The sequence below is a fragment of the Pholcus phalangioides genome, unplaced genomic scaffold, assembly GCF_987345545.1.
Source record: "Pholcus phalangioides strain wild (caught in Gottingen) unplaced genomic scaffold, Ppha-v1.0 ptg000039l_1, whole genome shotgun sequence".
Classification (NCBI taxonomy): Eukaryota; Metazoa; Arthropoda; class Arachnida; order Araneae; family Pholcidae; genus Pholcus; species Pholcus phalangioides.
In genome coordinates, this window is record NW_028301625.1 from 28183608 (window position 1) to 28198711 (window position 15104).

Genomic DNA, 15104 nt, shown 5'->3' on the forward strand with positions numbered 1-15104 from the left:
TGCAATGAATGATTGAGAAACGTGTCTTCTAACATAGCATAACACTTACTCTTTATTGATGTGCCGTAAGTAACACTAAAAATTTTGGAAAGCATAGTATTATTTTTCTGTAACATTTCTCTTTTCTCAGCTGAAACTTATTTAGCTGTCACAAATAGAGAATATTTTAGCATGGTTTTTGCATGATTCAGTCTAAGTCTAGAACTCTTAGTCCATATTACGGTAATTTTGTTCGTAGCATAAATATGTAGGCCAGCCTCTTCTATAGGCCAGCAATCATATTTAATACTCAGTTACCAATGGTTAATTCTTACATTCTGAAGATGGCTGCTTCTGAAAGATGTCTATGTGCTTCAACTGTTTCACTTGATGGTGTGTACTGGTTCTAAGACTTCACTAACACTACTTCACAATACATGAACATTGTACACATTCCTCTATAGAATTTCCAACAAATTGGTACATGCCGAAACATGTTGCATGTGTGTATTCATGGTCCTAATGCATAGCTGCCAAGTCTCTCTCTTCGGCACATCCACTGTCTTGTGACCACTGTGCTTAAATTGCAATAGTGATATAGCCAGGACGTGCTCGGTTCATTCTGTATTCTGACAAGTCTCTTGAATTCCTATTCCATCTCCTGGGCCCCCAAAAAATTCTTATAGCTTCAGAATTTCACCCATGATTGTAAAAAGTCCTTCTATTTTTTGGGGAAAATAACTACCAAAGAGTTTACTTTAAAAAAATAAACAATTGCTTTCGTTTTTGATCCCCAAAATGACGTCACAAGTGTAATGTAAATTTTTGCCATTGCATCAAATATCACAAAAAACTATCATGTTTTGTCAATTAAATTCCTCAAACAGCCAGCATTAGTTCGGCCTTTTGACATCTGAAATTGCTAAGATGACTTGTATCTGCTTTGACCATATTTAGGGCTGCAATTTAGATATTTAAAATTCTTTAAAAATAAGTATGATAGGCATAGTGGGATAAATAAGTCAAGAAACTATCTATACTTAGTTAAGACAACCCTAATCTTTTTTATGGGCAATGTATTATATATTAATAAATTTTTTTTAGGTGATATACATGCTTTTATATTGGGTATTTTGGTTTATTAGGCATCCATATTTTTTGTGGTCAAATTTTCTCAGCTGGGAAAGTATGCATTTTGGCAACCCCCCCCCCCTTCCATCTAATGTAGAAGGAACCATTAAAGGATGGATTCGACACCCCCTCTCATCCAGTGCCCATGGCACCAGACCCATCTGCTCCTCCTTAGTTGCCACCCTCACCAATGTTTCGTTGCCTATATGTCTCATTTCGAGCCCAATAGTGATGTTTTTGGCGAGATTTGAATTAAGAATAGTAACGACAGGTAATTTAACCTACTGGTTGGCGATGATTGATGATTGGCGCCAATCAGCAATAGATTGCATGATGTCATGTTTTTGGTAAAAGGGAAAAATCCTTATAATTTTATTTTTACTATCCAAAACTTAACCAAAACCTCACTCATTGATGGGCCTCTCTCACATTAGACTGAGTTTTACTGGTATGTTTACTGGCAATGCAAATGTCTCTTCTATAGGGGTTACAAACAAATTGTTTATCAATGGAAAGAATTTGATATAGTCAATGAGTGAATATCTCTCTCTGTCAGTTCTTGCAGCCTGGTCCAAAAAAATATATACTGGATTGAATGTTCCTCTGAATCTACAGGGGTGGGAACTCTGCACCAAAATTAATATCCATCCTGCTCCAATAGTGCATTTTCGTATTTTTCTGTGCCAAATAGCTAAAATATTGAATTTTGCCTCAGTAACCCCAGAATTTTTTAAAAGGAAGTGAAAAAAATTTGTTCTTGCCGCGAAACAATTCTTTCTGAGACAAGCATGTTTTATTCCTCTGTACTTTTCAGCACCCTCCCCTTCTTCCATAGTCGCGCTATCTGGTGGCCTTGAGAAAATACAGGTCTCTATTAGAAAGTAGTTTGACTACACTGCTAAGCACAGTATTGGGGGGAAAACTCTTGGGCTAACCATGTGTGTTTTTCACACTTTGCAAGCACTACAGAGATATTTTTACATTTTTGAACAAAATTTTTCAATAAAAAATATTTACTTTTTATTTACCTTTCATAATTTTACCCCAAAGCAGTTTTTTAAAGTGCTACAAACATGCCGAACTGATAATACATCTGGTTTCTTGTTGAAAGAGTTGCCGGAAATCCAGAAAGATTTGCAAAATTAGAGAGAAGGTCGCAGATTTTCTTTTTTAATTTTCCTGGCAAGTTTCCGTGCTTGACTTTGTCCCCAAAAATAGGATTGGGATAACCACAGCCTCTTATTTGGACTATCAGCCCTCATCAGGCTTTTCCATCGTGAAACTTCCATAATATCCATTATCATGCAGCTCAAAATGGTTTGCAATAGTCTTTCAACTTCAAAGCACAAATGCAAGTCAGTTTCTATTTAAAAAAAAAAACTTGCTATTGCAAGCAGCAGAAATCACTATAGTCGATCGTCATTGTGCCCAATCCTGATGTTTCGTGAAAAAAAAATTCATTTCACGAGTAAAAGAGAAAGTCTACAGAATTACGAATGCTAATTTAGTAACTTTGTTGAATAACGAGTATTAAATCGCCAATATCACAAAATAATGAATGCTGAATCGCCAAACTTTATCTGATTCTTCCAAACTGTTCTTGCATTTTGCAAAAATTTCTTTCTGAGTACAAAAAAATTTAAAACTTATTATATAAAACTTTAACCTATTTAAACTGTTGCTGTTTCAGACATCAAATAGTGCCCCCAGTAAGGAAAAAGTGTCATCTTAAATAGACTGGTGTGAAAAATTCATCAAGAAAATATGGCTGCTTTTTTTTAAATAGATTTTTGTGGGTTTTTTTTTCTCATTTTTGTTATCAATCCCAAATATTGTTGCTTTAATTCATAGTTTCTTTTAACTTTTTGTTCTATTGCCCTCTTCAGAATTTTTTTTCTCATACCCCTCTAATTCAAGCAAACCCATAGCATTGTATGTTATACTAGTAGCTGTTATCACCCGCCCCCGGACGCTAATTGCAATCCCTACTCTCTTAGTAACACAGGAAGCGTTAGCACACTGGTGATTGTTTACTGCGAGCAAAAAAGCTAACAAGGCATCATGAGAGGCAGAGTTTTGGGCGAAACTGAATTTCAAAGTTCAATGATGAAAAATGAAAGCATTTTTTATGGAATCAGTAAATGATAGCTGGGTGTTCGGTTTGCGAGCAGTTATTATTGTCTTGTCGATACACGTGAACTGCATTTGATTTAATCAGATACAAAAGTGCAAAATTTTTTAGTAAATCAATAAATGACAGCAAAGATGGAAAAAATTTGGATGGGTTTCAGACCAAATCAAGCACACAACTTTCGATACGCGAGTCTTGTACCATAACCATTACTCCAACAGTGGATGTTGGATACCAGCACAATTAAATGTATCTATTGTTAAACGTTGCCAGCAAAAATTCCACCAGGAGTGACGTAATGGTTCATCACTCATTTCGGCCAATCATGATGCATCAAATTCCTACAATGTAGCTACAAATGTAGGGATTGTTTATAAACCCCCGGACCATTTCATCCCTGGGGAAACCACCAATGGGAAACATTGCTTTTGTCTTACAACTAGAGATGGGATGAATATTCGGCTGCTATTTGGGCCTTTCCAAAATTTGGTTCGTCTGAACATCTGTCGAAATCTAAGTACATTAAACTAATTTTAAAAATATGTTAATTGGAGTTTTTCCCTTAAATTACGAAAATTTACTAATTACATTTTATTTTGTGTGGTGTATATCTTTTTCTGTGAAAAATGTTATATTGGAGGAATTTCTAGGACAGTGAAAACATGAAACTGAATATAGAATCCTATTGCAATAAAAGGTGGAAGTGAACATGAATTACACAAGTTCACTAATGGCAGTATTCACCGATGGTTGTAAACATGCAAGCGCATGCTAAAACGATGGTTATTTGAAAAACGGTATTCTCCGTGCTTCACAGACTGGTTAGCAGCCGATTTTTTCGTAAAAATGTAGCCACTGCTATTTGGGCTATTAAAAAATTACAGGCATGTTAACGCATGCGTGATTAGGGTATTTTCGGACTTCTTTTTTTCCCACTTTTATTTAAGGTTTATTTCGTGGACTTTTTTTTGGGGTATTTTTCAAATAATCACGCTCTCTGAATTTATTTCATTTTTTCCTTCTTTCTCTTGGTAATTCAAAGTCAGTTTTGTGGACTAAAAATAATTATTTTTTCAATATTTTTGACAATTCTAATGCAATCGAATCCCATTTTAACGAATACCGTTATAGTGAAAATCTCGTTTTAATGGACACATTTCTCATCCCCCAGCTAAGTTTACATAGAAGCAATGCGAAGACCTGGAATTACTTCATAACAAAGTGATTTCTCCGGTATCTTGGAGTTCGTTATAATGGGATTCGACTGTACTATTTCACAGACTTAGATTTTTTTTTTGGTAATTTCTTTTGCGGAATTTGAATTAATTTTTTTTGGTTTCTTTCTTGGGTACTTCATAGTTTCATGAACCCTGAAATGCATATCGTTTTTGGGCAATTCAAAGTTAATTTCGCGGACGTTGAATTACCAAATATATATATAAATAGTGGATCCGCCTATAATATTTTTCATAAACCATCATGGGAGGAGAATGCTTTAAACGGAAAATCTTATTGAGAATGATTGGGACCATGGTCCCCACACATAGGCGGAGATAGACTTGGAAGTCTGGGAGGGGAGGGCAATGCCTCCCCATATCTCCGCCCATGCCCCCACAAGGGCGGGGCTGACAAGGCTCCAGTCCTGGAACAATTACTATAATTTTTTTCACGCTATAAATGCACTATAGAAGGGCCAGCCAGATCCCAGCCTAGGGGCTCTGCTCCAGGGGATGTGGGGGACATGAAAATAATCAGTCTTAATAATCGAGAAAACGTTGTGGGGACGTTATAAGCGTATCGGCTGTATATGTAATATTAATAGACGTATTTTCAATCAGAAAGGGCCCTTGAACATCAAAATTTGTCTAAAGGCCCACTATACTCTTGAGATGATAGTGATCTTTTCTAGGTACCTCAGACTCAGAGTGATCAACAGAAAAAAAAAGTCACATGAAGAAGTGTATTAAGATGCTCTATAGAAATAGAGAGGAGGCATATAAGAGCCTTGATAACACATTCAGAAGAGAAGTCAGAAATGTGATAAGATCCCTCCTCTGACTTTCAAACTTTCTCTCCCAAATGCGTGCAAACATAATTAGAGTGAAACTACAAGAGAAGAATAAAAACTAAAAAATTTTTTTTTGCCTTTTATGTATCATTCATTCTATGTCAAAACGAAAAAGATAAAAAAGATTCAAGTTTTTCTGAATTTTTTTTCAAGTTCAGAAAGCCATTTAGAGAAGTTGGAGCCAATAAAGACAAAAATTTTGGATTTCCTTTTCTCACCCCTCCATTATTGCACTGAACTGCTTCTCCTGCCATCATCCTTGGTGTGCCTGGTTTACCATAAATTGTGTTATATGACCATTCTTTTAAAAAAACTGATTGACCAAACATTATGGTCACTTAGATCTTGTGTACCTTTATACTATTCCTTTCAAGATTTGAAAATAAAATGTAATTTCAAACTTTTTAAAAAGTTTTTTTTATGAGCCACTCTAAATATGACTTCAGTATAAGATAATTATTATATGAGACAGTGACAGCTTGATCGTCAGCTATTTTAACTGACATAAGAAAAAGATGGTACATCAAGTGTCTGGTTTTCCCAAGTAAAAATGTAGCTTTCATTAGATAAAACCAACCATGGATACCCTGACCTACTTCCAAATTAGTTTTAAATTCTTTGAAATTTCATATTTTATCAGACTTGAACCACTCTTCGAACTGCTTTTATTATTTGCCATCAATTTCTTCATTTGTTTCCTTGGGTGTTTTTTTGTTTACAATGTAACTTCATTGTAAAGCATGACAGTTACACATCAAAGATAGTAAGATAAAATTGGATTTTTTTCCCAGCACGATGGTTTTATCTGGTCTTTCGCTTCCCCTTTGCAACTTGATCAACATCTGGGAATATAGTAGCACTGAGACACCTACAGAAAAATGTTAAATGTCGCAGATAATGGCATTTATTATATACAGCATATTGACAACAAAATTATTGAATTATAAAATATTCTAAATTACAGGAATGCTTACACAAGGAGATAAGATTAGACATATTCAAATATAGTACTGTTTTTGAAATGCGAATTAGCATCCCAAGATATCTTATTAATTATTTATTTAAAAAGAAGCCCATCCTCTCATTCAATTTTGACTCACACTGCACATTAATATTTGTATTTGAAATGAATTACAAACCTGAGAGTTGTGATTTTTTTTATATTATAAAAAATGTTTGTTAAATCTGATAAATGTGCTCCAATGAATGAACAAGGGCAGAAAAAATTGCTGTTAATAAACAAGTAAATAAATGAAATTTAGACACGTAATAGCAGTATACACATTAATTTTCAAATATATAACACAAAAGAAAGTCAGCAAAAATAAATATGTCAGGCATATTGACTGAATTATGTGAAAATAGCAATCTTACCCTTATGTTTAGTTAGAAGTTTGTCACCAGATAACTGGCAAAGTTCTCAGTCCCTTTCACAATTATTCTAACGAAACTTTACCGGCATTTATTGTAACATAAATTTAAAAATAACAGGTAAATAGTTACTACAGATTAAAATCTGTAATAACTATTTGTAAAAATGGTAGTAATTTGGATAAAATGTGACGTGTGTGTGTGAATTGCATGTAATGTGCTTCGTTAAAAGCATCCAAAATAGCCAGTCTTAGGGACTGGATTGTGACATCACAGACTCAGCTGTGTGATACATCATGGCTTGTCTATCTAGGAAACTTTGCTAAATACTTTCAGTATACCCTCCAGGAACAATGCTAGCTGTGGATATTAGAAAAACATTCTAAAATGAGATAGGGCTTTATTTAAAATAATTGAAATTCATTTCTTCGCCTTGACGTTTATGGCTTTTGTGATGCCAATATGCATAGAAAAACTATTTCAGCAATGTATTTTTTCAGTGTACAAAACAAAATTATTTAGATTCAGTGGATAAACACAATATGATTTGTCAAAGATATGGGGTTTGAGTCTAAGCAGTAGGATTATTCAAATAATGAATTGCATCAATTAAGTATTTTAACATTAGGGATGAATATGTATAGTAGTGAATTGTGTGACTCAAAAACCAATCATCATTGTATAAATGTGGAAAGTCATGTAAATGACAAAGTTTCACTGTTCCTGTCAAACTAGCACATACTTGCAGTTGTAATGGTTGAAATAAACACAGGTACACACACCTGGATGCAGAAACCAAGAAATGTAACTACTACAGTAATATTTCCATTTGCACCCACTCAACTTCGGTCATCTCGCATTTATGTGGTCTCACCCTAGAAATTATTTTATCTAATGAGATACATTCAGAGAAAAGCTTGAAGGCTTTTGGTCAGGTTGTTAGAGAGACTTGCATCCAGAAAAAGAGAGATGGATAAGAAAGAATAATGAAAATCTGCAATTTTAATATGCAATCCCTTCTCCTGGGTAGAGAGGATCATTACCTTGGGAAATTTTACCTTGACTAAAATTTTTTTCAACTTACGTCATCAGTCTTAGAAATAAGTACTGGCATGAGTCAGGGTATCACTATATATGTGATAAAATACAAGATAAAATTCTGACGCTTTAAAAATAAGTAAAAACATAGAGCAGGTACAAAAATAAATAGAGATCTAACTATATGTATAAAGCTATCAAAGATAAGGTGAAAGATTTTTCTTAACATGCTTTGGTTTATATTGTTGTTAATAAAAATATTTTATTATTTATTTATTTTTATTTTTTGAGTTAATTATGTGCAAAGAAACCACATTAAACAGACCTTTGAATTTAAAGATTTAGCTCTGGAGTTGGACAAACAGGTTGTAGATAATAGTGGACCAGGTTTGTCTACAGAGAGGATGCTAAAGGAGGCAGAACGAATTCTGCTGGAAATACAAAGCAGAATATTTTCTCCTGTAAAAGAGAATGTGGAACGGGAATTAAGGTAAGTCTCATCTGTTGACTTATTTTGAAAATTTCTTTATATATAGAGTCAATGGTGTTATTTTCCAAAGACTTTAGAGTTTGAATCAAAGTGAAAAATGTTGATTAATTGAAGTGTATACAGGCAGGGCCCTGGGTAAAGCAGGAATTGGGATGCTCTTGCGACAAGAGTCACAGATGTTAATTGGTCAGTGAATGTTTGAATTTCGAAGGCTCAAAGGTATAAAGGCTTCATTTGCCCATGGAGACATTAGGTTCTGTATACAGGGATAATGTATAGGAATGTACAGCAACTGAATCCAAACGTCATATAAATGGGTAAGGTCAGAAACGTAATAGGGAGACGTATTGAAAGGGTTCCATTACATTTTCCTAAATGCAATAAAATCTCCACAGATGATCACCTGTACTCAAACACAAATATGCTTCAGTGGTCATCTCTATTTGGCGTAAAATTTCTATGGCAGAGCCCCATAGGCTCCTTTTTTATTTATTTATCAAATTTACTGATTTATTTCATTTTCTTTGAGTGGCTGCGGAGCTGCCGGGAAGTGCACACAGAGCACCGGTTGAGAACCGCTGCTTCAGTGAAAAGTTTTCCAAACTTTTTGTTCCATAGCTCTTTTTCAAAAATTTCTTTCTCATCTCTCCCAACTCGAGCCCACCCATAAGATCCTATACTAAACCCATAGCTTCTACCTACACTCTGGACTATTGACTCTGGATATTTCACACTTTAGAAAACACTGCTTTCGTGGCCATTCTTGGTTATTATACAACTTACCGTATATACTCGTGTATAAGCCGAGTTTTTTTGTGGAAAAATTCGTTCCTCAAGTGGGGGGGTCGGCTTATACACGGGTCAGTTTTTGACGAGAAAATATTGATCCCCGCAATCAGTAGTAATTTTTGTAACTATAGATGGCCCTAATGATTAGTAGCAATAGATGGTGTTACAAATCATCAGAGTGATTTTTGTAGCTATATATGGCGATTGTGTTAGTAGTGTTAGTACTTTCCAGGTTAAATCCACGTGGTAATTTTTTTTCCGGGCAGTACAAGTCCTGATCACCCACAGAAAAATCATTGATCTAGTGTTGTATAAGTAAGTATCAACGATCAAAAATGGAGAAAGCAAAAATGTTTCCGTATGATGCGTCTTTCAAACTGAAAGTTATCAAATTTGTGGAAGAAAACAATAACTGTGCTGCAGCTCGGACATATAACGTCAATGAGAAACAAGTGAGAGAATTGCGGAAAATGAAAGAGAAAGTTTCAGCCATGCGAAAGACAAAAAAGACTCTTCGAGGAAAAGTATCGGTGTTCCCTGAACTTGAGAAGGAATTGAATGAATGGGTGCTACACCTCAGACTGAAAGGTACAATCGTGGCAAGGACAGACATTCGTCCGAAAGCATCGAAACTAGCTGAGAGTGTTAAATTCAAAGGCACAAATCCAGAAAAGTTCTATGCATCCCCAGGTTGGTGCACTCGTTTCATGAACTGTTTCGACCTGTGCTTATGCCAGCAAACAAAGATCGCACAAAAACTCCCAGAAAAATTGGAAAGCAGAATTGAATCTTTCCAGAAGTTCATAATTGAACTGCGAAAAAGACATGGATTTGAACTGTCACAAATCGGTAATATGGACGAAACTCCAGTTACTTTCGATTTTTCAAGCAATAGAACTGTTGACGAACTCGGGAGAAAAAAACCATCTTTGTTAGAACAACTGGGCACGAAAAAATATGATTTACGGTCGTGCTATCGCGCATGGCCAATGGAAAGAAATTGCCTCCAGTTGTGATTTTCAAAGGAAGAAAATTCTTTCGAACATGAAGTTCCCACCAAGAAAGATCGTGAAAGCCCAGGAAAAGGGCTGGATGGGTGAAAAGGGCATTCTACAACGGATCCAGGAAATATGGAACAAAAGGCCCGGAGCAGTGTTCGAGAAACCGGCATTATTGGTATGGGATATGTTCAAACCCCACAGAACCGATAATGTCAAAGCCGAGGCAAAGAAATCGAAAATATCATTGGCTTTTATACCAGGTGGGCTAACGTCGATTGTGAAGCCTTTAGATATGAGCATCAACAAGCCTCTCAAAGACTGAGAAATTTCTGGATCGAATGGATGAGTCCCGATGATAAAGCAACTGCAAAAAGGTGGTGCCTGGAAGAAACCTGACATTGGCCTAGTGTGCCAATGGGTACACAAGGCGTGGAATTCTGTTTCCACCGAAATTATCATCCGATCCTTCAAAAAGTGTTGCATCAGCAATGCGATGGACGGAACAGAAGATGATATCCTCTGAAAGTGACAATGGCGATGCCAGCCCAGGTGAGGATAAAAACGAAGATGCTGCACCCCCTATGATGATATGATCGCTTACGATGAGCTTGGAGACTCAGACGAAATGGATTAAAAAGTTTGAATCATTTTCTATTGTAAATTTCCGGAAGCTATTCATTTTGCATAAAAATATAAGATTTTTTTTCCCTAAAATGCACAGATTTTTTTGGGGTCGGCTTATACACGGGTTTTCAATTTATTGCGGTTTTGGTGGTCCTGAAGTGGGGGGGTCGGCTTATATACGAGTCGGCTTATACACGAGTATATACGGTAATTTAATGAAAGGTCACCCAGTGGGGGGACGGGAAATTCACCTTTTTATTTTTTGATGTTTTTTTGCACAATTTATAAATTTGTTATGATTAGTCTTGTTTTTTGCATTTATATATTTTAACTTCTTTTTATCATTAATGTGTGTATAAATGTATATAATTAAAGAATTTTCAGAATAAGTGCATAATTTTAAGTTGTGCTGAAGATTAATTACATTTTTATAATTTTTCAAATTAATATTGCTCATAATAAAATAAAAGTTTGTTATAACAACAGCTCACAACCATGAGAAAAATTTTAGTTGTAATGTACTGCTCATTATAAACAAATTTTCACTTTTTAGTCTGTAAGAACATAGAATTATTGAAAATTGCTGCTTTATCTGCATTGAAACGTCTTTGAGGTCATTTCGTTCTAATACTAATGAATGAACAGAGCTCTAGTCATGAAATTGATTTTTAATCTCAAATCAGTTGATTCTAGTATAAGACGTTTTCCATATAATTTCGTGTCATCAAAGCGGTATAGACGACCAACTGAACAATTCACGCGCACTTTCATGAATATATGGATGTGACAACATTCCATCGAATCGGAAATTTGACATTTTAAAATAGTTTGATGTTTGGCTGCTCAACTCCAAGGAACTTCTAGCTACAATGGGCCACACCTGAAGCCTGGGTACTTTATTTGCTTGTCATTTCTTTTTTTTTTCTTCAAGTAAAAAGTAAAATCTCCTAGAAGAAAAATCCGCCCATTTTTGACATTATTCATGTTTTATTACTTGTGTGAACATGCAGTTTACTTCTTTTTCGAGCAACTTTTTCTTTCTATTAGTGAGCAGCAACAGTACTATACTCTGTTCGCTCTAACTTGGGTCCTGATGTAAATAAACCGCTGTACAAATTTTTGATATCACTCTGCATCCTTTATCTCTATTGGTTGTAATTTTAACCGCCCCTTCATTACGTGTTCCGAACACATGCATTTTTTCCTCAAATGCGAGATTGTAAATCATGATTCTAATTTATGAAGAATTTTCTTGGAAATTTTTTTTCACTGTTCTCCAAATTTTTTTGAAATAAAAACTGTTGATAACACTAATTATAATAGAAAGAGGTATATATATATATATATATATCTCCCAAAAAAAAATTTGATAACGTATTCTGTCGTTATCATGGCACACTCCTCAAGAGTTGGGATGACAGGGCTCCAGCCCGGCCACAGCCTGGGGGGGGGGGGTCTTTACAAAAGTTTGTGCGAGTTGTTTATTATTTTACGGCAGATAGTGAGAAAAAAAAAATCTTCATTTTTTCTTATTACTTTTTTTTCTTCAGAATTTTACAATTTTATTTCCGAGCTAATTTATGCCGTATGATTTTCCTGGGTGGTATATGCTACCAATTATAACGTGAAACAAATTATGAGCAACTTACCGCTGTGTTGCCGCTTTTTATTTTTCTTGCGGGTCTGTGTAATTAAATATTTCATAATAATCCACGGGCTGTATAAGTTCCAATTTGATGAGAGAGTCATCCACATTTACTTCAACCTGTTGTTGATATCCAGTTTTTTGTCTACAATTTCGGTTTTTTATCCGTGCGTAGGTTGCGAGCCATGACCCCAACATCCAGCAGCAGGAGCCCCTGGACTGGAATCTTTAATGGATCCCCCAGGCCAGGCTTTCTCACTGGATCTATAGTGTCTGTCATAATGAGGCTAACTGAATCAAAAATGAGCATTACTCTTTCGAACCAGAGTTTCAAAACTTCACGTCTACGTGATAATCCTGACTTCGGCTCGCCGCCTTCGACGAAACCAATATTACTTCCTCCCAACAAGCTGCTCAAGCAGAAGTGAGAATTCTTTTGAAATGCGTACATTCACCACGAACGATAAGTGCCCCCTCCCCCGTTCAGTGTACGTCAAAGCGCGTGGGTGAGGAAAAAAATTCTTGTTGAGACAGAAACGTTGTTTATAGGAGTCCAGAGCAGCTGCAAAGAAATGCATTTTCAAATGGCTCTGCCAAACAAGATAGACACGCATATTTCATTTATGTCATCAAACGATAAAGAAGAAAACTCTTTTTCTTACAAGACCTCTTGAAGAAGCGTATACAAGTGTATATCAAATCTGTTTGCAAATAGGAATAATAATAATAAAATGAAACTTCCGTTTAAAAAGTGGATGATAATGTTTGAGTGAGAAAGGCGTATCCTGTCAACACCCACCCTGAAGACATAGCAGCAAAAACGCTTTGACCAATCTTTAAAAAATATTTTTTCCCGTCTTCCAGATAACTTTGAAATAATATGGAATAAATATTTAAAAAAAAATTAAAATTATGAGGTATTTTATGGTATGAGGGGCAAACGACAAAGGACTATATTTTTGGCTGTGTTGCGCAGTAAGAAAAGGTGAAATGTTCTTCAACCAATCATTTTGGGCATCGCACAGGTGCTTTTATTTACAACTGGACCCAAGTTAGAACGAACAGAGTATAGTAACTAGAAATTCCTAAATAAAGTACCTGTAGAGGTCATTTGCATGAGAATATTTTTTCTGCAAATGAATATGCACGGAGACAAATAGAAAAGATGCATTCAAAAACATATTTGCATTTTTTGCGTGGTTATTTGTTCTTTAACATATATTTTCTCAGTTTTAGTACATATTTTGCCATTTTTAGTGGAAAATTTGGGCTCTAATTATAACAATCATTTCATGTATTGTTACCAAAGTAAATGGGACTGCCCCTTAGCAGGAGCGTACCCAAGACCAATCTATTGGGGGGGGGGGCACAGAATTTCTTCCAGAGAAATTTTGAGTTGGTGCCAATTTTCCAAAAGCATTTAATTAACAAAAATGTATTTAATTGTTGGGAGCATACGCTTCTGCCCTTGAGCCCCATTCTAGTTTGATCACAGTCAAGTAAAAATACACATTCATTCTCTCTGATTAAAACTGAGCACACTCCCGTCTATCACCATAGGCAATTTATTACAGAAAAATTTGTGCCGTAAATCTGAGTATATTCCCCCAAATCCCCCCCCCCCCCGGGGTCCCCCAGATCTCATGAATCCTGAAATCCCTGGGCGGGGTCATGAAAACGATTATATACAAAGAATGCAAGTGAACAAGTATACAAAAAATATATACAGTATATACATCTTTGTTTATTTCAGGGCTGGGCAAATCCCAGGCGTCAGATCGCCATGGTGACTAGAAAATCTGTATTGGCACCTAAAATTTTGAATATGTGATTGCTAAATCAGAATCTAGGGATGGCTCAAAATTTTCTGATTTCATAATTAACTGTCTTCCAACATGGGATGGAGCAGGGCCGCAACTAGAGAGAGCAGGCAGGTCTGGGTTTGGTGCTCTGGATGCTGGACCAGAATGGGAGTCAAATTCACCCTTTAACTGCTTCTTCTACATGCAAGGGGCACCAAAATTCCGGCTTGCCCCAGGGAACAAAGTATCTAGTTGTGGCCCTGGAAAGGGGTCATCAATTCTCAGAAAGGTCGAAAAAGATTATTTAAGACACTTTTCTTGTGAAAAAACCATGCTTGGCTCCTACGGAATTGGGCTGGTGCCTAAATTTTTTCTGCTTTTTTTGTCAAGCCCTGTATTTATTTATATTTTATGATACAGTGTATATTTCCCGCAAAATCAAACTACATTTCACTTATTTAAGATTTATTACTCTCATATATATATATATTGGGTTATATATCAGGTTTTAAATTAGAAAAAAAACTTTTTTTTAGTTGCATAAATTTCTTAATAAAACTTGAGTTAAATATTGTCACTTTTCCAAGTACGCAAACCAAATGGAGTTTAAATTTTTCTTAAATAAATTTTTAATATGATTGACAAGAATAAAACGTGGTAAAGTTTATTAACTTATTGATATGTCTAACAGAAAAAAAAAACTTTGCTACGCTTTACTGACTATAAGTATTAGAGGGCTGTAAAATACTATATCTAGATTGTGTTTGGAGATTCTGAATAAATTATCATTGAAGAAATTTCTTAAAATGCATCACCACCATGATTTCTTTATATTCCAATTAGGGATAGCCTACAGAACTGCTTCTATAAGCATCCCTGTTTCGCTGATGGCCATCCATTAAGCACAAAAGCTTTTACCAAAACCTCTTACAAAATAAAAAGAATGTAGTTTTAATTTTCGGGAGACAGCAGGGGCTCCTCTATATGGACGGATACTGCCAGGTCAGGGTTTAAGCACAGTTGCATTTTTTGCAA

At 35.4% G+C, this 15104-nt stretch overlaps 1 protein-coding gene across 2 annotated transcripts in view; it reads left to right on the forward strand.

The window, feature by feature from the left end:
- LOC149065787 (laminin subunit alpha-1-like) overlaps nt 1-15104 on the forward strand; it is a 438052-nt gene that overhangs the window by 270005 nt on the left and 152943 nt on the right. For both annotated transcript variants that reach the window (XM_089253835.1, XM_089253836.1), the window contains one exon: nt 8058-8208. In XM_089253835.1, coding sequence (XP_089109961.1) covers nt 8058-8208 — 151 coding nt within the window. The remainder of the gene's footprint in view (nt 1-8057; nt 8209-15104) is intronic.